The 23,781-nt window shown below is 44.4% G+C and overlaps 1 protein-coding gene across 1 annotated transcript in view; it reads left to right on the top strand.

Annotated features, from left to right (window-relative positions):
• Window positions 1-1,351: 1,351 nt before the first annotated feature.
• LOC111967802 (protein transport protein Sec24C-like) overlaps window positions 1,352-23,781 on the top strand; it is a 33,751-nt gene continuing 11,321 nt past the window's right edge. The window contains 17 exon segments of the mRNA XM_070444898.1: window positions 1,352-2,212; window positions 7,551-7,729; window positions 8,117-8,197; window positions 8,382-8,514; window positions 8,599-8,765; window positions 8,852-9,619; window positions 11,215-11,357; window positions 11,700-11,772; window positions 15,239-15,299; window positions 15,301-15,445; window positions 15,447-15,476; window positions 15,689-15,827; window positions 15,911-16,026; window positions 16,260-16,384; window positions 16,483-16,674; window positions 17,990-18,200; window positions 18,411-18,581. Coding sequence (XP_070300999.1) covers window positions 7,570-7,729; window positions 8,117-8,197; window positions 8,382-8,514; window positions 8,599-8,765; window positions 8,852-9,619; window positions 11,215-11,357; window positions 11,700-11,772; window positions 15,239-15,299; window positions 15,301-15,445; window positions 15,447-15,476; window positions 15,689-15,827; window positions 15,911-16,026; window positions 16,260-16,384; window positions 16,483-16,674; window positions 17,990-18,200; window positions 18,411-18,581 — 2,715 coding nt within the window. The 5' untranslated portion in view covers window positions 1,352-2,212; window positions 7,551-7,569.

Here is a 23,781-nt window from a genome sequence, read left to right as displayed (position 1 = left end):
CCCCTATGGACATTTCCTCCCACACCCCCTCAACTGTCACTTACCTTACATGCTGCTCCCCCTATGGACATTTTCCCCCCACCTCCCCAAATAACTTTTACTCTGCCCCCACCCCAACGACATCCATCCCTTTTGCAGTTGTTAATATGTATATTGTGGATTTTTTAAATTATAATTGTAGTTTTTACTTCACTTGGTCCCCACACCCCCTCAATGGTCATGCTGCTCCCCCCTATGGCCATTCCCCAACACCCCCTAAACAGTCTTTACTCTACCTCCACCCCAATGGACATGTATATATTCATCACTGCTAGTTATGATGTAAACTGAACAAAAATATAAACGCAATATGCAATAATTTCAAAGATTTTATTGAGTTACAGTTTATATAAGGAAATCAGTCGATTGGAATAAATAAATTAGGCCATAATCAATGGATTTTGCATGACTGGGCAGGGGCGCAGCCATTGGTGGGCCAGGCTGAGCCAATCAGAATGAGTTTTTCCCCAGAAAATGGCTTTATTACAGACAGAAATACTCCTCACTTTCATCAGTTTTCCATGTGGCTGGTCTCAGACGATCCCGCAGGTGAAGAAGCCGGAAGTGGAGGTCCTGGGATGGCGTGGTTACATGTGGTCTGCAGTTGTGAGGCCGGTTGGACATAGTGCCAAATTCTCTAAAATGAAGTTGGAGGAGCTTATGGTAGAGAAATGAACATTCAATTATCTGGCAACAGCTCTGGTGGACATTCCTGCAGTCAGCATGCCAATTGCACGCTCCCTCAAAACTTGAGACATCTGTAGCATTGTGTTGTGTGATAAAACTGCACATTTTAGAGGTCTTTTATTGCCCCCAGCACAAGGTGCACTTGTGTAATGATCATGCTGTTTAATCAGCTTCTTGATATGCCACACCTGTCAGGTGGATGGATTATCGTGTCAAAGGAGAAATGCTCACTAACAGGGATGTAAACAAATTTGTGCACATTTTAGATTGGATTGGCCAAAAGAGAAATAAGATTTTTTGCATCTTTTATTTCAGCTCATATATTTTTGTTCAGTATATGTAGTGCTATTTCTATTGTTGTTGTTTTTTACCATCCCGAGCGTAAGATTTTCACACCTGCAACCCTGTATATGTGACTAATAAACACCCTGAATCTGAATCTCTGAACACTCAATGCCACCCCAGTTATCACTATTTTCAGCGGCTCTGTTTCGGAGCGCAAAGCAGAACACAGCTCTCGTCACGAGTTGCGAAACGTAGTACCCTCTCCATCTGTGCAGCAGACACACAAATCACCTTCTGCATAATTTGACAAAACTCCACTTTATCCATGAATCGTACTCCCACTGGGCCAGAGTAATCTCAGGCATTTTCCTGATCATTGGGATGAGGCTCAGAAGCCTTCACCTCACCTGTTGCACAGTTCAATTTCCGAGAGTTCACTATCCTTCGACTGCTCAGGGTTTTTTAGGACCTTAACATGTAATTATCTCTCCTGTATTTGACTAAAAGGATAAAATATTTGGCTTGTATTTCGCAAACGTCAGTTTGGGTTTGAACCTCGCGCCCTTCTTCCTGCCTCGCGTCATCTCACCCAATACTGCAAGTCACACTCCACCTGCTCATCTGTGCTAACACTTCCTTGTCACCTGAGTAGGCCTACCAAATGTGACCAGTGACTTTCACCTCCACATGAGTGTCCCTACTGTACAAAACAAGTTACAACTTTCCTAGACAGACAACAGATACATATTCAATTCGGAAATAAGCAGGCCTAAAAATATTTAACAATTTTTGTTAAGTAGATAATAGGGACAGCACCATGATGAAGTACAATCAACCTCTGAGACCGAAACAATAAAATGTTAGATAAGATTTTAGGGAGATTGATAACTGCAATACTAAACGTTACATTCCATACACTGTTAAAGGTGTAATAAACCATAGATTTACATAATTCCCAACCTTAACCTCCCTGTTGTTATTGAGCGCTCAGCTGACGCAGTGTCCGGATGTGGACGTGGCAGACAGCTATCTACGACAGTTCCGGTGCGAATGTCCGCTTGGAGAGAAACCAGAGGAAAGGATTAGCGAAACACCCCAGGACGGACATCGGCAATAGTTTGACGGCCACTGGCCTTCGGAACCGGTTGTGAGCAGGGACAACCGATCTCTTGGCTAACTCGTTATTTTATCCAGTTTTGAGGTGAGTGTCGAGTTGTACCTTGGTGAAGTATTTCAATTCCTTTAAAGAAAACATATATTAGAAATCGGTGGTAGTATAGCTAGCTAACTTGGTAGCTAGGTAACTAGCTGCATGCTAACTTAGCTAGCTACCTAACGTCAGCAGGACACTAGCTTTACGCTCCATTATTTAGCTGCTTCAGTTGCTGTGAGTGCTGATTCTTGTCATGAATCAACTCCGTGTATGTAGGCCCAAAGACGTCAACTGACATGAAGGTTAGCTAGCTAGTGGTGTTTTACTCAAGACCGTGTATAGAAACTGATTGTTTCTCTGATCACAATAATGAATATTGATTCAGCTACTGTAGCCCGGTGAAATGCGACATTGGTTGGCTAGCTAACTAGAACTAGCCATAGTTACCCGCGCGAGTTAACGTAATGAGACTGCTTGTCTCTAGCTTGTAGTTAACGTTAGTTCACGGGATAACAACCTAAAATACCTCTCCTCTCTGTCCATTGAAGTTGAACACACTTTAATGGGCTGTATAGATCAAGCGCAAATTAGCATTTTGAACGATAACTAGTTGCTAAACAGACGTAAGCTATCCAATGAACTTTAGCTAGTCAGCCAGCCGTAGCTCAGCACGTTTGACAGTTTCTTGCTGACACCGATACGTCGAAGTCATTCAACAGGCCCGTTACGCTAGCTAGCGTTAACTGTTAATAGCTACAGTATACAGATCCAACGGTATTGTATTTCTAGCCGTGGCACCTGTTACCTTGAATTATTTAAAGAGCTGTGTTGAATGAACCCGTGTTTGTCATCATATAATATTGCTACACCAGAGGTGACTAGTTAGCTAAGGTAACCAGTGCAGTGGCTAGTCCTTAATTATGACTCTGTGCCATTACACTACACACAAGTCATTGGATGAAGGCTTCTTAGAGCCACGACGCTCGGATGGAACGGATTTGGAAGCATAAGGACCGTATCTTTAATATTGACAAGAAAAAACATCTAAAAACAATAGGTTAAATTGATACACACCTTTTTATATGGTTAGGGTTCCCACACAGACATATATTTCCATGTTACAGGATTGTTTAGGAAAAACAGATAAAAGACTGAGTGGACTGCATGTGCTAATTAACGTTATCTGAACACCTGTGTGTAAATGGCAGACTGTTGTCACCGAACAATACTGTCGGCTGAAACTGTGTTAAAACAGTGTACACTAAGTGTGTATTTTGCATTTGTGAAATTATTTTTATGTAATATGAAAGTATAGAACCATATCGCAATTGAGAATCGAACATGTAAGGTCCTTGGACTAAGGAGTGACTTTAAGGCACCTTTAGTCCAATATTGGGCTAACCAGTGGCTAGCTAGCTAATAGATGCAAATTCTATTAGATGAGGCCAGCAAGTCAATGAGTTAACATCCAGGTCAGGTCTTGGCAGACTAGGTTAATGCCTTTAACCAGATTTGAACCTCATAGATGTAAAGTCCCCTGTTTAGGGGACCTGTGTGGTTCTGGTACCGGTTCCGACTGTCATTTTTGCTTATAAATCCATCTGTGGACACCACAGCTTGCATTGAGAGATAGCCCTGGTTCCCACAGACACAGTAGTATATATTTTTTGTGCCTGTGTGACGTAGGATGTGAAATATGAAAACACTGGGATGTCCCTCCTACCATTTAATTTGCTCTTCCGACTGTCCAACTCCTGGCTGAACCTTACATCACAACCACTGACAAAGCACATGCCTGCAATCCTTACACCATAGCGCAGAAGGCGAGTGATTTCATCACTATAGCACATTCAGAGATCTATTTGTAGCCAAGTCTAAGTCCAAAAGGCTCCTTAACAGCTTCTACCCCCTACCCATAAGATTGCTGAACAATTAGTCAAATGGCCACCTGGACTATTTACATTGCCCCCCCCKCKCCCCCCCKCCSCCTTTGTTTTTAAACTGCTGCTACTCACTGTTTATTATCTATGCATAGTCACTTCACTTAGTACTTATTTAGTACATATTTTCTTGACTGTTTTCTTAACTGCATTGTTGGTTAAGTAAGTAATTAAGCATTTCATGGTTCTATTTGGCACATGTGACAAAGAATTGTATTTGATAAATAAGTCATAGATTTTAAACAAACACTTTCTGTTTGTCAGAGATGGAAGAGATTACTATTAGGTGAAAGGCGAGTTCCTGGACGAGTTCAGGAAGCCAAGCAAGAGCTAGCTCTGTGTGACGTTCAGAGGTCAGGATTTTTTGATCAAGAGAGACATTTAGAGAATATGCACATTTTCTCTAACACCGAACATGCAAATATGTATTTTACAGTTATAAGGAAGGGGAATGCTTATAGTTGGTGGCTTTATAATTTGCTTATGCTTTATTTAGAAAGCATATGTCATTTCAAGCCTTATTCATACAGTTTTGTTGAATAGGAAATATGTCATAAAATATTTCTTATTTTTCATCTAATTTCTACTGTGTACTTGAGCTTGTGTCCTCCAAAAGTGGCTACACCCCAGCAATTCAAAACAATTTTAACCAGAAAGGTGAGATTAACTTTATTGGCGTATGCAGCATTACTAGTTATTCTGTATGGCCCTCTCATGAGAAATAATTTGATACATTTGGATTACATGTAACTACATTTGATGTTTTAAAGTTGCACTATGCAGAAATCGCTCCTCCATTTCCTGGTTAAAAAAATTCTAGTAGTTCCCCTAATTTCAGTTTATTTGACAAAACAAGCAGTCATAAACAGCTGTGAGATATTTTCCATAACCACAAATATTATATTTTCAGCTGTTTGAAGCTGGTGGACAACACCGAATGTAAAATACTAAGTTTGAGAACGGGAAGCATAGAAATAGCGCACATAGAACATATCTAACACTTAGACTGGCTTTCAATGAGAATGACATATCTAGAACTCCCATTTCTATGTGAATTTGGTTGGGTTGCCCAAAAAACGTACATATTGCAGCTGTAAAAGAAAGATGTGTTGTTGGTGAGGTAGCTAAGTGAATGGGTGCTGAATAGCTAGCTAACATGCTTTTTGACAAGTGGGTGGTGTAGCTTGGCCTCTAGTGTCAGTGTACGGAGGACAGGACACTAGTCTATCCATTATATGGCTGTCAACTTGGTTATAGCCAGTCACATGATGTTTGATTGAGCCTTGTGTGTCAACAAGGTCTGTTGATTGATCCTACTTGTGCTGTATAGCTAGGGTTGTATTTTGCTCACATAAAGAGAAATTAGGTTAGGTGTGTTTTTAAAGAAGGTGAATTGGGGAAAAACCTGACCTGTTTGCCAAAATCAGATTGCCTTGTCAGGCCTGTAGTAGGGTGATGTAGGCAGGGCCAAGTGTGTACTAAGTATGGCTGGGCGATATGGCCTAAAAATCATATTTTCAACCTTATGGGCAATTTATGATATACAGTATATCTAAATTGTTTTCATGTTTTCTCTAAGCTTTGTTGTAGCAATTTAAAGGTCAAACACATGGCTGTCTGTGTGTAAATGGGATGGTGGACAGTCGCAGCAGAAGGAGCACAGGAGACATGAGAACAGGCAAAAAGAGAAAATGTTTTCTGCATACATTGTGTAGGTTTGGGACTGGCTATTTAGCTAATGGTGCTGAGCAATTTAGTGCTTTTTGGGTCTGTTTCGGTTCGATTATATATAAAAAAAAACGTATATTTTTTAAACATTAAATGCATTATGAAATAATGACACAAAAAAGATTCTAAAGCTTTTTAATGGAAATTCCAAAGCCCAAAATAGTGAATATTCAATTGGCGAAACAGAACATATTCCATTGTCTCTGTCTGGTCCACATTGGGTAGACATCAGTAGAAAAATAGGAAATTACTATAAAATGAAATATTTCAGTATATTATTGGTTTTTATTTGAATATTTTGAATTCCTTAAAGTAATCATCTCTGCTCAGGCACTAGCAGCCAGCCAGACAATCTGTTATCTCTGTGCTCCCCATACTGTACTGTCTTGGGTCATCCTATTTAGCAAGGCTAGCCTGCCTTAGAATGCTGCAGAGCTGTCTCCCAATCATTTGACTCGTTCTTCAAAGTAGATAAGGCATCCTTTCACAAGCTCTCTCTATCCTTCTCATCATACATTCCGCTCTCATGCAATCGGCCTGTGTTTATCTAAACTAACGTAGCAGGCATAAAAGTGTATCCCTCCAGAGTTCTGTATATAATGACGTGTATATAATGACGAGATGTTCATGTCTCCGCCCTAACAATGGGAGTCGTTGTCCCAAAGGCGGGAAGGCAGGCGACAATCTTAGGTCCAAAATAAGCCCATAGAAAAGCATTGGGCTTATTTTGGACAGATTTCACCGAGAGTGAAACCTCTCGCATTGCTTCTTACTCTCTGATCCGTCTCTGCCCGAGCCAGAAACGGGTACAGTGGAGTATGGTCGTTGTAGTTAACTACCACGTTTCTGCACTGAACTAGGTTGAATATTTGCTTAATGAAAACAACGCCTTTCAGCCCAGCGTCCCACATAGTTCTTGACTTGATTTCTCTTGAGAATGATTCGATTTCTCTCTAGAGAAACGGTGTTGGCTCACAAAAAACCTGAACTAAATGGAATTCAAGTATTTGAACAGATGTCGGTCAATTAGTAGTTTAAATGTTGTTTTTTTAACCTTTTATTTAACTAGGCAAGTCGGTTAAGAACAAATTCTTGTTTACAGTGACGGCCTACACCGGCCAAACCAGGACGACGCCGGGCCAATTGTGTCCCGCACCTATGGGACTCCCAATCACGGCCTTAATAACTGGGGGGGAAAAACAACATTTTGGTTAATCGCTCAGCACTAGTTGCTAAACAAGACCTGCGTTTCATAACTCTAGTGTCTTTCTCTCCGCTGCAGTGATCTAACACATGATAGGTGGATGCTCTCTAGGAATTTGCTCTCAGCTGTCCAGATCGTTCACGTCAGCACTGATGGAGAGAGAGATGAGGACACTATATTGAGATGGAGCCCATGTCTTCGGTGTTGGCCCGGAGCCCTACAGTACTATACTGACTCCAGTACACAGGGGCTGGCCTGGTTGTGCTGAGTGGGAATATTTCCCCTCTAGGGGAACCTTTATGGATTCTACAGAAACCTTTTTTTATTCACCTTGACTTTAAATTCTTCAGCTCAGATAGCCAGGGTCCACTTCCAGCTACAGGGCACAAAGCAGGGCACTCCCTTGAACTTCAAAAGATCCACGTTGGTCCAGACTAGTATTGTTAGGGAAGTGAAGTCAAAGGTATAAATCAAACCCTGCTTGGGGTGCTAAATGCATGTTAACCTCTCCCAGCTCCAGGTATGAACTGAGAATGAATGTGAACCAGCAGACTCCCATGGCGTCTCCGTACGGCCCGCCCCAGCCTGGCTATGGCCAGCCCAGCTACGCTCCCCTGGGAGGGAGCTACCCTGGCCCCTACGGACCCTACAACGGGCCCGCTACAGCCTACCAGCCTGGGGCTCCACCACAAGGTAAGTCTCTCTCTTTCCTTAACCCTAACCCACCTCTTCTGTCTCGCAAGGGACTCTGTCTCGGTTTCTCTCCCTCCTCCCACGAGCTAGCTTACATTCTGCAAGGTAAAACTTGTCTCTGTCCCTCTTTCTCTGAACCAATCGCAAAGTCCACTCCCTGCCTTTCCCACCATCGTTTCCTGGCAGCTCGTGTGTGTTTGGATGTAGTTGATTGTAGTGCGAATGCATCAACAACCATAGGGTTTCTAGTTGCTCCTCCTCCTGTTTGTGTGTGTGTGGACGTGCGTGAATAAGCATATTATGTGTGTGTTCCTCCATTCCCCCTGGCTTTCTGCATTTCTATTCCTGCCTCTGTACACGGTGTCGCCCTCCTTTCTTGTCTTTCAGGTTACTCTCCCTATGCCAGTTTTCCCTCTAAGGCTGTGGCAGCTAACCCTGTCTCTGACCTGTCCTCTCCTATTGACTTAGGTAACTGCTCTCTCTCTCTCTGAATCTATGCAGGTTTTTCTGTCTGGGAGTAGGCCTAATCATATCTTTAACGTTGATGACGTAATGGGCGTCCTAGCCGATCACAACGTTCTGAATGCCATCCGCTGTGCTTCAAACCTGTGGTCATTTGCAGGCAGGTGCCTAACGCCCCCCTCTCTCTCAGGACCTGCCAGAGGCCCCCCTACCTCTGCCCCCCGTCCAGTCTCCACCCCCCAGGCGTACTCCCAGTATTCCCAGGGAGACTCTCAGAACGGACCCCCACCTATGGGTCACTCTATGGCCCAGCCAGCTCACAGGTCAGACCACACACACACACACACAGTATATATACTAGACAGCGTTGTGTGTGTGTGTATGTGACAAGTTGTTTGTGTGTCCAGGTCGCCAGTGTCACAGCCGTATAGCCAAGGTGCTATGAACTTGTCCGGGCCACACCCCTCCTACTCCCAGCAGTACGGTGCTCCGCCCCCCATGCAACAGGTTACCAATCAGATGTCAGGGATGCAGATCGGATCCGGTCCCCCCACCTCTGTTGGGCCGGGATATGGTAAGAAATGGATTGATTGACTAATTTCGTGCCAAACTTTGCGCCTGCTAAACACAATCCTAGTTACCTGAATTTTCTTTCTCCAGCTCACCATCCCAGCTCCCAGCCTCCAATCAGTGCTGCATACTCCTCTGCAGCCCCACCCTCCTATACGCAAGCTCCTCCCCTATTGTCTGCTGCCCCCTCCCAGCCTTCCCCTCCCAGTGAACCTGCAGCCTCCCAGCCGTACTATGGTGGCCCCCCTCCCCCCCAACAACAACCCTTCCCCTCTGCCCACCATCCCTCCCAACCCTTCGTCTCCTCCTCTCCATACTTGGGCCCTCCCAGCCAACCTCAGGCCACTCCAGTCTCCCAACAGCAGTCCTTCCCACCTGGCCCCCCTGCTCAGCAACCCTTCCCCAACTCCGCCCCTCCTCCAGTCTCCCAACCCCACTCCTCTCCCCCCTCAGCCCCTGCTCAGCAACCCTTCCCCAACTCCGCCCCTCCTCCAGTCTCCCAACAGCAGTCCTTCCCACCTGGCTCCCCTGCTCAGCAACCCTTCCCCAACTCCGCCACTCCTCCTGTCTCCCAGGCCTCCTACTCTGGCCCCTCTCCTCCCACCCAGCACTCTTTCCCTCCCTCCTCCCAATCTGGCCCCTTCCCACCTATCTCTATATCCCCTTCCCAGTACCCAGGTCCACAGCCCCCGTCCCAACCCGGACCCCCTCCCTTCCACTCTGGGCCCTCTCCTCGAGGCCCCATTCCACCCCCCTCCATGTCCCAGCAGCAGGCCAATCACCTTCCCCCCGGCCCCATGCAGCAACAGCAGCCTCCTCAGCCTGGCATGCAGGGAGGATACCCAACCCACCAGAATGGTGAGTACACCATGTTCAAACCCCTGTTCATCTTCTACTAGACCACTAGCTTGCTTTTGGCAAGTCTGGAGTTTTTGTAATATAATGTATTTGGCAGTCAGAATGGATGTGAAAATCAAATGTCATTCTAGTCAAATCAATCAAATCTAATGTTATTTGTCACGTGCTTTGTAAACAACAGGTGTAGACGAACAGTGAAGTGTTTACTTACTGGACCATTTCCAACAATGCGGAGTTAAAGATATAAAATGAAACAGAAATAGTGACACTATAAATAAATACATGGTGAATAAGAGAACTAGAGTAAAAATAACATGGCTATATACAGGGAGTACCAGTACCAAGTCAATGTGCTGGAGTACTAGGTAATTAAAGTATATATGTACAAATAGGTAGGGGTAAAGTGACTAGGAACATGATTACAAATAGTTTGTAGACTGCAAATTTGACCTCAAGAAGCCCAAACAAATATGTTCCCTAAATTATGCGTGGGAATACTTGGGAACAGATCTCTTAAATTAAAATCACTTGGAGCTGATTTCCTTGTGTTTTTAGTCTTTGTTTAACAATAATAAAATGAATAAATATTTATTATTTTTGCTCAAATTTGGGGGCCAAATAAACCACCCGCGGGCCAAACGTTTGGGCCTTCCTCTGACAACGCCTGGTATAGAGGTCCTGGATGGCAGGGAGCTCGGCCCCAGTGATGTTCTGGGCCTTACTCACCACCCCCTGTAGCGCCTTGCAGTCGGGTGCCTTGCATTTGCCGTACGAAGTGGTGACGCAGCCCTTCAAGACGCTCTCAATGGTGCAGCTGTAGAACTTTTTGAGAATCTGATGACCCATGGCAAAGAGGTGCTGTCGTGCCCTCTTCACAACTGTGTGTGTGGACCATGTTAGTTCCTTAGTTATGTTGACATGGATAGAACTTGAAGCTCTCAACCCGCTCCACTACTGCCCCATCGATGTGGGTGGGGGTGTGCCCTGTTTCATGTAGTCCACGATCAGCTTCTTTGTCTTGCTGACGTTGAGGGAGAGGTTGTTGTCGTGGCACCACACTGCCAGGTCTTTGTTCCTTATCGCCTTATCGTCGTCGGTGATCAGTCAGTCCTACAACCGTTATCGTCAGCAAACTTAATGATGTTGTGTTGGAGCCGTGCGCGGCCACACAGTCGTCGGTGAACCAGGCGCACAGGAGGGGCCTAAGCACCACACCCCTGAGGAGCCCCTGTGTTGATGGTCAGCGTGGCGGATGTGTTGTTGCCTACCCTTGCCTCCTGGGGGCGGCCCGTCAGGAAGTCCAGGATCCAGTTGCAGAGGGAGGTGTTAAGTCCCAGGGTCCTGAGCTTAGTGATGAGTTTGGAGGGGACTATGGTGTTGAACGCTGAGCTGTAGTCAATGAACAGTATTTACGTAGGTATTCCTTTTGTCCATGTGGGTGAGGGCAGTGTGGAGTGCAATATTATCTGTGGCTCTGTTGGGGCGGTATGCGAATTAGAGAGTGACGTGGGTCCAGGGTGTCTGGGACATCTGCCAGCTAATGAACGTAAGCCCACCCTGTAGAGTTTATAATCGATCAATACTTTCTTCCTCAGGTGCGTTTGGGCAGCCTAGAGGGCCCCAGCCCGGTTATGCAGGCCCGCAATATCCCGGGCAACAGAACTACGGAGCAGGCCCTGCCCCTGCACCCGCTCCCCCTGCACAGAAGAGACTGGACCCTGATTCCATCCCCAGCCCGGTAAGGCACACACACAACCCATCCTGGTAACACATGCTCACTTTATCTTGTGATAGTGTATTGGTGATAATGATGTTAGGTATTGGACTGTATGTTGTGTGTGTGTGTGCGCGCAGTCTAACAGTTTAACCCAGTCTGTTGAGCATGTGCATCAAACGCCGATGATTTGCTTGCCTTCTCTCTGATGACTGACTAATCTATAACCAATAATCACAGAATCAGCCAGGGAGCTAATAATCCTGCTACTGAGTTATTTACATCCTCTTCTCTCTGTCCCCTGTTTTCTTTTGGTTTTGTTTGATTTGATAATTTGCTGGACAAATCTCTGTTGTGAATGTAAAGCAAGCGTCTGAGCTGCCGGCTGTGCAGAAATCGAGACATAGAATAGACCCAGACGCTATCCCCAGCCCAGTAAGTCCTGTCTAACTCCTAACCCCTATGCCCTTCCCTTTAACCCATTATCCTTAGTGCTGAGCAATTAACTGAAATGTGTTTATTTACGTTTTTTAAATAACTAATTGACCGATATTGGTTCAATTATTTGAATTCCATTTGTTTTATTTTTTTTTCTGAGCTCAATGTGCAATATCTCTATAAAGATTTCATGTTGTCCAACTCATCATAGTTAAGCGCAGAAAACGTAATTAACTACAATGACCAGAATCCAATGTGCCTCCAGCTGCCTGTTCTCATTGGTTCTTGCCACAGGCAAGCCTGTGGGTCCAGCAGAAAGACGGGGAGAGCGATAGACACGAGGGATAGAGAGCAGTTGCTTAGGTATCTCTACCTGACAATACATCTAATTGATTGATGGTTCTTATTTAGCGGTCTTAAAAATATTCACTGCTGTCCAACTCATCCCAAACCATCTCAATTGGGTTGAGGTCAGGTGATTGTGGAGACCAGGTCATCTGACGCAGCACTCCATCTGACGCAGCACCCCTTCTTGGTCAAATAGCCCTTACACAGCCTGGAGGTGTGTTGGGTCATTGTCCTGTTAAAAAAACAAATGATAGTCCCACTAAGCGCAAACCAGATGGGGATGGCGTATCGCTGCAGAATGCTGTGGTAGCCGTGCCGGTTATGTGTGCCTTGAATTCTAAATAAATCACTGACAGTGTCACCAGCAAAGCACCATCACACCACCACCTCCATGCTTCACGGTGGGAACCACACATGTGGAGATCATCTGTTAACCTACTATGCGTCTCACAAAGACACAGCAGCTGGAACCAAAAATCTCAAATTTGGACTCATCAGACCAAAGGACAGATTTCCACCGGTCTAATGTCCATTGCTCGTGTTTCTTTGCCCAAGCAAGCCTCTTCTTCTTATTTGCCCAAGCAAGCCTCTTCTTCTTATTGGTGTCCTTTAGTAGTGGTTTCTTTGCAGCAATTCGACCATGAAGGCCTGATTCACGCAGTCTCCTCTGATCAGTTGATGTTGAGATGTCTGTTACTTGAACTCTAAAGCATTTATTTGGGCTGCATTTTCGGTAGGCCGGTAATGGACAGTCTGCTCTCATTGGAGTTTCATGAAATAGTCATCATACTAAAAACAAATGAAACTATTCAGACCCCTTGACTTTTTCCACATTCTGTTACGTTACGGCCTTATATTCTGAAATGGATTAAATTGTTTTTTTCTCCCTCATCATTCTACACACAATACCCCATAATGACAAAGCAAAAACACATTTTTAGACTTTTTTGAAAATGTATAAAATGAAGTGGAATATCACATTTGCGTAACTATTCAGACTTTTTACTCTGTACTTTGTTGAAGCACCTTTGTCAGCGATTACAGCCTTGAGTCTTCCTGGGTATAACGCTACAAGCTTGGCACACCTGTATCTGGGGAGTTTCTCTAATTATTCTCTGCAGATCCCCTCAAGCTCTGTCAGGTTAGATATGGGGAGCATCGCTGGACAGCTATTTTCAGGTCTCTCCAGAGATGTTTGGTTGGATTCAAGTCTGGGCTCTGGCTGGGCCACTCAAGGACATTCAGAGACTTGTCGCAAAGCCACTCCTGCGTTGTCTTGACTGTGTGTTTAGTGTCGTTGCCCTGTTGGAAAGTGAACCTTTGCCCCAGTCTGAGGTCCTGAGCGCTCTGGAGCAGGTTCATCAAGGATCTCTGTACTTTGCTCCGTTCATCTTTCCCTCGATCCTGTCTCTCAGTCCCTGCCGCTGAAAAACATCCCCACAGCAAGATTCTGCCACCACCGTGCTTCACCTTAGGGATGGTGCCAGGTTTCCTCCAGACGTGAATCTAGGCAGTCAGGCCAAAGAGTTCAATCTTGGTATCATCAGACCAGAGAATCTTGTTTCTCATGGTCTGAGAGTCCTTTAGGTGCATTTTGGCAAACTCCAAGCAGGCTGTCATGTGCCTTTTACTGAGGAGTGGCTTCCGTCTGGCCACTCTACTATAAAGGCCTGATTTGGTGGAGTGCTGCAGAGATGGCCGTCCTTCTGGAAGGTTCTCCTCTGTGGAGATTGGAACTCTGGAGCTCTGTCAGTGACCGTCGAGTTCTTGATCACCTCCCTGACCAAGGCCCTTCTCCCCCTGATTGCTCAGTTTGGCCGGGCAGCCAGCTCTAGGAAGAGTTCCGAACGTCTTCCATTTAAGAATGATGGAGGCCACTGTGTTCTTGGGGAACTTCAATGCTGCAGAAATGGTTTGGTACCCTTACCCCAGATCTGTACCTCGACACAATCCTGTCTCGGAACTCTACGGACAATTCCGTCAACCTGGCTTGGTTTTTGCTCTAACATGCACTGTCAACTGTGGGACCTTTTTTTTATATAGACAGGTGTGCCTTCCCAAATCATGTCCAATCAATTGAATTCTCCAATCAAGTTGTAGAAACATCTCAAGGATGATCAATGGAAACAGGATGCACGTGAGCTCAATTTCAAGTCTCATAGCAAAGGGTCTGAATACTTATGTAAGGTATTTCTGTTTTGATTTTTGTATACATTTGCAAAAATGTCAACCTGTAACGCTTTAATGTAAAGTTGTGGGAAAAGGGAAGAGGTCTGAATACTTTCCGAATGCGCTATACACAACCAAAATATTTTATTTAAGGAAAGTAATGTGAATAAGTGATTGTTGGAGCCTCATAAGTTGTTTTACCATCAATCGTTTTATGCTATGCTGTTACAGCATTGAACCCACACAATGCATTATTTTTGAGGGGGAACTGAAATTGAAAACCGTGATTTTTATTTTTTAAATGAAACAACCTCAAAAAGCACACAGCTCAGCACTACCCTGTCTACATCCCAACCTGCACCCCATCTCCAGCCCAGCAAACTCCTGTGTGTCTTCTCTCTAACTGCTACACCCTAACCTTTGAACCCAGACCCTCTGGAGCCTACCAATGTTTCTATGTCTGACCAACAGGTCGTTGGTGTGTTCTGCACCCCCCCCCCCCCCACCCCCCCCCCGCCCCCCCCCCCCCAACCTCTTCTCCTCCTCCTCGCATGCCAGCCTGCAGTGTCTCACACACGACTCACCCATAATTCCTTGCTTTCTGAAATTTGCCCCACAATTTCTAGCACCCTGAAAATTTGCCCCAATTCCTTGCTTTTTTTTTGTCCACAATCATGCTACATTTGCATATTAAGCCCTCCCTATAGTGTTAGTGTGTTGTGCACTGTGCCATGGTTGCTGTGTCATTGTGTTTATATTATAGAATGGCATCACTGCTTTTTGGTTCATCTTCTCTGTTCTCTTTGGGAGATCTGTTTTTTTTTACTCTCCTGCAGGAGAATAGGTTTGTGTGTGTGTGGATAGATTCTCCCCTGCATGTCTTTTATACTCCACCCTCTGTCAAATTAACATTAGTGTGTCTGTAAAACTCGCTTTCTCTTCTACCTCAGATCAGGTGAATGAGGATGACCGGGTCAACAAGAGCAGTGAGCCGTTCACCACTGGGTCAAAGGTCAGGCTCCACCCTGGTCACCACCAACTTCCAGGTGAAAGACCAGGGCAATGCCAGCCCGCGGTTCATCCGCTGTACAGCCTACAACATGCCCTGCACCGCCGACATGGCCAAAACAGTCCCAAGTCCCCTGGCCGCTGTAATCACAACCCCTGGCCATCGTGCCCCCCGACGAGGTGAGACACACACACCACCCCCCTTAATCTCCTCTGGTCTATTCTCCTCTCAAAACACTCCTCTTACCTCTTGCTCGCTCTCTCTCTCTCGTATGTGTTAATTTTTTCGCAAAATTGGAGGTCTCTGCCGTTTCTGGGTTTGAACTACGGTATACGATGCTAAACAGACCGCCCCCCCCCCCCCCCCCCCCCCCCCCCTCGTGTTCTCTCAGACCCCTCCGTACATTGTGGACCATGGGGAAGGCGGTCCTATCCGCTGTAACCGCTGTAAGGCCTACATGTGTCCCTACATGCAGTTCATCGAGGCCGGGCGCCGCTTCCAGTGTGGCTTCTGCAGCTGTGTCACAGAGGGTATGTGTGCGCGGGTGATATTGTGTGTGTCTGACGTCAATGTTATTTTTTGTTATAACACTCCCTCTTTCTCTCTCCCATAGTGCCTCCCCACTACTTCCAGCATCTGGACCACACAGGGAAGAGGGTGGACTGCTACGATCGGCCAGAGCTCTCTCAGGGCAGCTACGAGTTTGTGGCCACCGTCGACTACTGTAAGGTAAGGTGTCTGCATTTAGAAAAGACTGGAGGCCCGTAGCGTTGCTCTATTTTGGACCAGGAGATTTTCATGAGCCAGATTCTGTCTGTTGTGACAATGACCAGGTTTGGCACATAGCAGAGATTCTCGACCAAAGAAAAGCTGTGCCGTTATGTAACGTGCCAACTGTTTCGTCTAAATACTTCTCTCTTTCACGCTCGCTCTCTCGTGCTCTCCTCCTTTCTCTCTCTCAGAACAATAAGCTCCCCCAGCCCCCGTCGTTCATCTTCTTCATCGATGTGTCTTACAATGCAGTGAAGAGCGGCATGGTTAACATCGTTTGTCAGGAGCTCAAGACTCTACTGGACTACCTGCCCAGGTACATACACACACACACACACTATTCACCCATGTAAACTCACACCCACTAGCTAATTAATGACATTTGCTCTCCCCCCTCCCCCACTCACCCTCCAGGGAGAACCCAGAGGAAGACTCTGTGGTGCGTGTGGGTTTTGTGACCTACAACAAGGTGTTACACTTCTACAACGTCAAGTCCAGCCTGGCCCAGCCCCAGATGATGGTGGTCAGTGACGTCAGTGACATGTTCCTCCCTCTGCTCGACGGCTTCCTGGTCAGCGTCAACGACAGCCGGATGGTCATCGAGAGGTAAGCAACACATACATCTACACCAGGCCTCCAGACTAAGGTTCCTGTCGTGGCACCAGCCTGTGGTCTAATCTCACAGCACCAATGCTCTGTAAAAAAGTAGGAACGGTAGGAAGTCACTATCAGTAGCTATAGAATACAATAACATTGTGTCCCCGGGTCCTTGTACCTCCGGTCTGGAGTCAATCACTGTCAACAGATATGACAACAATCAGACAGTAAACTGAATGTTATAAGTGGCCATGAACCTGTACACAAATGATCGTCTCAAATAGAACACTGGAAATCATGTGTATTACGTAAAGGGAAAACCTATTTGAATATGCTAAGCATTGTGTAAATTACTCTTAACTGAATATTAACTTATTCCATTACATGAATCATCTTATAAAGATCTTAGAATTCTGGGCTTTATTAAGGACTGTAATCAACAACTGAGATGGTATTTAAGAAATAAGTTGTTTCTTCTAACATGTTGTGATTCAAAATATTTTTATGCGCATCCTATTACAGTGGTTGTCATGACTTTCGGGTTGACAATTAGGCTATTGTTATATTTTACTGTTAAAATAGGTTCAATAGAGATTCATTTGCCTACATCTTTATGGGGGGGGGGGGGMGGGGCTAATTCACCACCTAAGTGGAAACTCAAAACACATTTTCTAGATCGCTAACTCGAAGTGTAAAACCCACTGCTAGTAGCCATATGTTAATCTAACAGCAAATGTAATGTCCTAAAATAAAAAACTGCAGTTGTAGCCTACTACCAAATACCTGTGCAAATGCAATGGCTGATCTCAAAGCCACATCAAATATCAGGGTTGTAAAATAGTTGCTATTTAGCTCAATAGTCCAAGTTGAGAAAGTGTACCTACATAAAGCTCAGAACCTCCTCTCTACAGCGTTACACAGGATAGCTGTGTTTTACTCTGCAATTGGATTTTGAAATGTTTTACAATCAGAATGCTTCTTTTATTTTCTCCCGGGAAAGGCAGTGAGAGTGGTTCGCTCGTCACAGCGTCAGCGAAACGAGGCAGGGGGGCAGCCGCAGGGCATGAACTTTCATTAGATGAATCAGGATAATACACTTTACTGTTTGACCAAATCATGGCTTAAGCCTCCCCAAAAAATAGCAAGATTGAGAAATATCACATTTTATTTAATCACACAGCCAAGCAAACAGGTCACTGTCTGGAGCCCTGGTATACACCCATTAACATGTATATTCATCACATGTATTAAAGCAGACGTCTCATCTGTCCAGACTTCGCAACTGGTTTAAGATGTGTAGACTCATTTGGTGTGTGTGTGTCAGTTTGCTAGACCAGATTCCGGAGATGTTTGCAGACACCAGGGAGACTGAGACGGTGTTTGGACCGGTCATCCAGGCAGGACTGGAGGCACTGAAGGCTGCAGACTGTGCTGGGAAGCTGTTTGTGTTCCACTCCACTCTGCCCATCGCTGAGGCTCCTGGGAAACTGAAGAATAGAGAGGACAAGAAACTAGTGGGAACAGACAAGGAGAAGGTACACACAAACACACTGATACACTCATACATATGTATTCTCTCACACACACACACTAACAAGGACAAGATAAACTGATATGGTAACTGTGTGGCAGATACTGTTGCAATTAGACACTGAACACATAAAGAACCCTCATTCTGGAGAAAGTGTTCTATCTGCTATTGGTTGGGTCATTGACTCGGTCTATGCGTCTCTCTCTCTCTCCAGTCTCTGTTCCAGCCCCAGTCTGGTTTCTATAGTAACCTCTCTAAGGAGTGTGTAGCACAGGGCTGCTGTGTGGACCTCTTCCTGTTTCCCAACCAGTACGTGGACGTGGCAACGCTTGGCGTGGTGCCAGTCTCCACCGGGGGTTCCGTCTACAAATACACCTACTTCCAGGTGAGAAACACCTCTCTCTTGGTTGATGGATGGTACCAAGAATATGCACATCCTTGCTTCAGGTCCTGAGCAACAGGCAGTTAGATTTGGGATGTGGGTCATTTTAGGTGAAAATTGGGGGGGAAAGGGTGAGGTTTTAACAAAGCAATTGAAGATAATGTCACGCATCCGATTGTCAATGTAATCTCGTCTTTAGGCTACATCTATTATAGGCCTATGTGTGAAATTAGTTTCTATATAGTTTAGTTTCAATTTTATTTTATTTTATTTATTTATCCGTTATTTTACCAGGTAAGTTGACTGAGAACACGTTCTCATTTGCAGCAACGACCTGGGGAATAGTTACAGGGGAGAGGAGGGGGATGAATGAGCCAATTGTAAACTGGGGATTATTAGGTGACCGTGATGGTTGAGGGCCAGATTGGGAATTTAGCCAGGACACCGGGGTTAACACCCCTACTCTTACGATAAGTGCCATGGGATCTTTAATGACCTCAGAGAGTCAGGACACCCGTTTAACGTCCCATCCGAAAGACGGCACCCTACACAGAGCAGTGTCCSCAATCACTGCCCTGGGGCATTGGGATCTTTGTTTAGACCAGAGGAAAGAGTGCCTCCTACTGGCCCTCCAACACCACTTCCAGCAGCATCTGGTCTCCCATCCAGGGCCTGACCAGGACCAACCCTGCTTAGCTTCAGAAGCAAGCCATCAGTGGTATGCAGGGTGGTATGCTGCTGGATAAATGGGCCATTGACAGATGGCAGCCAACTATCGGGGTGAAGGGCAGGCAGGGGGGGAAATGGCTATGTCCTCCTAAAACTGCTTAGAACACAACTCTGTGTTATTGGAAATCTAGCAACGACCGTGTTGAATCAACTTATTTAGGACAAGTCAAGCATGGGGGAGACATGACTTTGAAAATTTGAGTAATTCAAAAGTGAAATTCTTAACCTCAATGATGCTCTCTGAGCTTCTAGTGTTAATCCACAGATAAAAGGCGAACCCCGGTTAGTTTTTAGTTAGTTGTCTGTCGGGGCTGTTGTGGTGACAGTTACTGCCACACCGGCAGTCATGACCACAGTCAAATTCCACGTGACTTGGGCCTCGCAGTGCTTGAGGCTTCATTACAGACCCGGGTTCGATCCCAGGCTGTGTTGCAGCCGGCCGCGACCGGGAGACTCACGAGGCAGCACACAACTGGCCCAGCATCGTCCGGGTTAGGGGAGGGTTTGGCCGGCCGGGATGTCCTTGTCCCATCGCTCTCTAGCGACCCCTTGTGCCGGGCTGGGCACATTCACAGGGATTATGGCCGCCAGTTGTACAGTGTTTCCTCCAACACATTGGTGTGGCTGATTTTTACGGATTTAGCGAGCAGTGTGTCAAGAAGCAGTGCGGCTTGGCAGGGTCGTGTTTCGGAGGACGCATGGCTCTCGACCTTCTCTGTAACTACCAATTGGATATCACAAAATTGGGGAGAAAAAGGGGTAAAAAAATAGGTAATTGTGATATCCAATTGGATAGATATAAAAAATATATAATTAAAATCATGTTACCTGTAAAATCACGGTATTTTTGCACTCTGGACATGTGTTGGTAACGACCAGCTAATGGTTTGGTACTCAGGGCTCTATTGTCCCTCTAACCACTCTGACATCAATGCAAATGCTATGGAAAATCACATTGAGCAATTATCAAAACAGTATCGTGCTTTTAAAACTCAGTTAGGCTACATTTTTTTGACCTCACTGTGATTTATCAAATTGAAGTAAATAGTTCAACGGGTTGAAACTGAGCGAACAACATCCACACAATTGTGGATGTTTCAAAGCCAAACACAACTAAATGGACGACGCTTTCTGAGGTGATGATTAATTCAAAGCGTTCAAGACGTTTAGAACCGTATGCATATTAGAGCTTTAGGCCTATATGAGCCCAAGCCCACTTATTTTTTTATCTTCATTAAAATAATGATTGTTTAGTTATGCAATACAATGCGTTCGGAAAGTATTCAGACCCTTTTTCCCACATTTTGTTACGTTACAGCCTTATTCTTAAATGGATAAATAGATTATTTTTTTTGTATAATAATCCTCATCAATCTACACACTATCCCATAATGACAAAGCAAAAAACGTTTTTTTTAGATCTTTTTACCAAGTTATAAAAAATAATATACCTTATTTACGTACGTTTTCAGACCCTTTGCTATGAGACTTGAAGTTGAGCTCAGGGGCATCCTGTTTCCATTGATCATCCTTGACGTTTTTTAATTGTTCCAATCAAGTTTTAGAAAGTATTTTAGAATAAGGCTGTAAAACGTGGTCTGAATACTTTCTGAATGCCTACTGCATATTACACATGGCGGAAAAACATGTCAAACAAATTGGTCTAGCCTATACTCAAATTAAACAAATTCTAGAAATCTGACTATTATTATGCATACTGGATGGACTGGTTACCTTATGCTACACTCAAAACGTTCTATCCATAAGTCTGGGAGAGAACATATAGGCCTAGGCGATGCTGTTGGTTCATTGATTATGCAGGGCAGCTTACAGAGTTAGCCTACAATAATTTGGTTTTGAATAGCCTAGTAATAGGGCATTTTTATATTTTCATAATTAATAGGCTGACTACCTTCAGCTATACAGAACCTCCGTTCATTTGCATCTCCTCTTTCCTTCATTCCTTTCTCGAGCGTGCAGAGAGAGGGCCTGGCAGCAGTTTATTTATGTTTCGTTGTGAAAACATGTTACTATTGATGCTTCCGAACAGATTTCAGTTGGTTTCCCAAATTTAAGCACTGGATGGCTTCAGGAACATGGTTGGAGAGCCCTTGGCATACAGATTTTGTGCGGTATATCACCTGTCACGCAGCGAGAGGCTGCAGGCTCCTCAAACAGTGGTCGATGCGTGAAGTGAAATAAGTTTTCTTATAAGCCCAGACATTTCTATATGCAATCCTGTGTGAGAGCAGAGTTTTGATGGTTGCTACTAAAAGAGGATCCCAGCTGCTACTCTATTTCTCAGCTGCTCCGCCATAAAACCAGAGTATCCAACTGCATGAAAGCAGCCTCCATTTTGCTATTCCAGTGCATACAGATGACATTTTCCCCCTGCCCCGTTCCTGCCCATTTTGATCATTTGGCTTTTCTAAATTGAAACAAATGTTACATATTAGTAAAGACAAGATTACATTTGAGAATAGTCTGTTGGGTGAAAATATGATCACTTGAGAGAACAGCGTTTGCAGTCTGAGTCAAGGAACTGAGCGCAAGCTTTTTTGTCAATAGTCTATTGTTGCAGCATGCAGCCCATAAGTATATGTTTTGGTTTCTAAGACATTCTAAGGTTTGTAGAGGGTGACCGATCATGATATTTCAACGCCGATACCGATTATTGGAGGACCAATAATCGGTATCGACTAATAGCCGATACCAGCTTTTTTTTAAATATATACATTTGTAATAATGACAATTACAACAATACCGAATGAACACTTTTATTTTAACTTAATATAATACATAAAATCTATTTAGTCTCATAAATAATGAAACATGCTCAATCTGGTTTAAATAATGCAAAAACACAGTGTTGGAGGAGAAAGTAAAAGTGCAATGTGCCATGTAGAAAAGCTAACGTTTAAGTTCCTTGCTCTGAACATATGAAAGCTGGTGGTTCAATATTCCCAGTTAATAAGTTTTAGGTTGTAGTTATTATGGGAATTATGACGCGGCGACTATTTCTCTCTCTACCATTTGCATTTCATATACCTTTGACTATTGGATGTTCTTATAGGCACGTTAGTATTGCCAGCCTAATCTCAGGAGTTGATAGGCTTGAAGTCATAAACAGCGCTGTGAAGCAAGCATTGCTAAGAGCTGCTGGCAAACGCAGTAAAGTTTGAATGAATGCTTACGAGCATGCTGCCGCCTACCACCGCTCAATCACACTGCTCTATCAAATCATACTTAATTATAATATAATAAACACAGAAATACGAGCCTTTTATCCATTTAATATAGTCAAATCCGGAAACTATCATTTCGAAAACAAAACGTTTATTCTTTTAGTGAAATACGGATCTGTTACGTATTTTATCTAGCGTGTGGCAACCCTAAGTCAAAATATTGCTGTTACATTGAAGGTTGTGCAATGTTATGTCATAATTATGTAAAATTCTGGCAAATTAGTTCACAGTTCGCAACGAGCCAGGCGGCCCAAACTGTTCCATATACCCTGACTCTGCTTGCACTGAACGCAAGAGAAGTGACACAATTTCCCTAGTTAATATTGTCTGCTAACATGAATTTCTTTTAACTAAATATGCAGGTTTTAAAAAAATATATACTTCTGTATATTGATTTTAAGAAAGGTGTTGATGTTTATGGTTGGGTACGATTGTGCTTTTTCCGCGAATGCCCTTTTTGTTAAATCATCACCCGTTTGGCGAAGTTGAAGTAGACTATGATTCGATGATAAATTAACAGGCACCGCATTGATTATATGCAACGCAGGACAAGCTAGTTAACCTAGTAATATCAACCATGTGTAGTTAACTAGTGATTATGTGAAGATTGATGGTTTTTTATAATATAAGTGTAATGCTAGCTAGCAACTTACCTTGGCTCCTTGCAGCCACAAGGTCCTTTTGATGCTGCACTTGCATTAACAGGTGGTCAGCCTGCCACGCAATTTCCCCGTGGATTGCAATATAATCGGCCATAATCGGTGTCCAAAAGGCCGATTTTACCGATTTGTTGTCAACTTGAATTCGGCCATGACGATTTAATCGGTCGACCTCTAGTTTGTATCATTCACAACTCAATCTAGCGTATAGTACCTGTTTCAAATCATCACTTTTATGGTCAACATAGGCACTTCATATGCGCACTCGCTCCGGAATATGGAAAAATATCATGTTTCTTTAGACGTGCCTAAAATACATGGATTTATTGTGATGGACTTTTATGTAGATTTCCAAAGGCGTGCATCACCAGCTTGTGTACATGGAGGCCTGGAGATGCTAAATGTGTTTATGTTAATTAATGGTCAATTACCATGAGACCGGCAGTCATTTGAGACAATAACCGGCTGACAAAATTTCGTGACCGCCGCAGCCCTAAGATATCTACGATTTAATCACTCCTTGTTCATCTTTCAAATACCCAAGTAGGTTTGTATGCTCCTGAAAACCAA

Source organism: Salvelinus sp. IW2-2015, linkage group LG8 (genome assembly GCF_002910315.2).
Source record: "Salvelinus sp. IW2-2015 linkage group LG8, ASM291031v2, whole genome shotgun sequence".
Taxonomy (NCBI): Eukaryota; Metazoa; Chordata; class Actinopteri; order Salmoniformes; family Salmonidae; genus Salvelinus; species Salvelinus sp. IW2-2015.
Note: the sequence above shows the minus strand (reverse complement) of the source record. Positions and strands in the feature narration are given on the sequence as shown.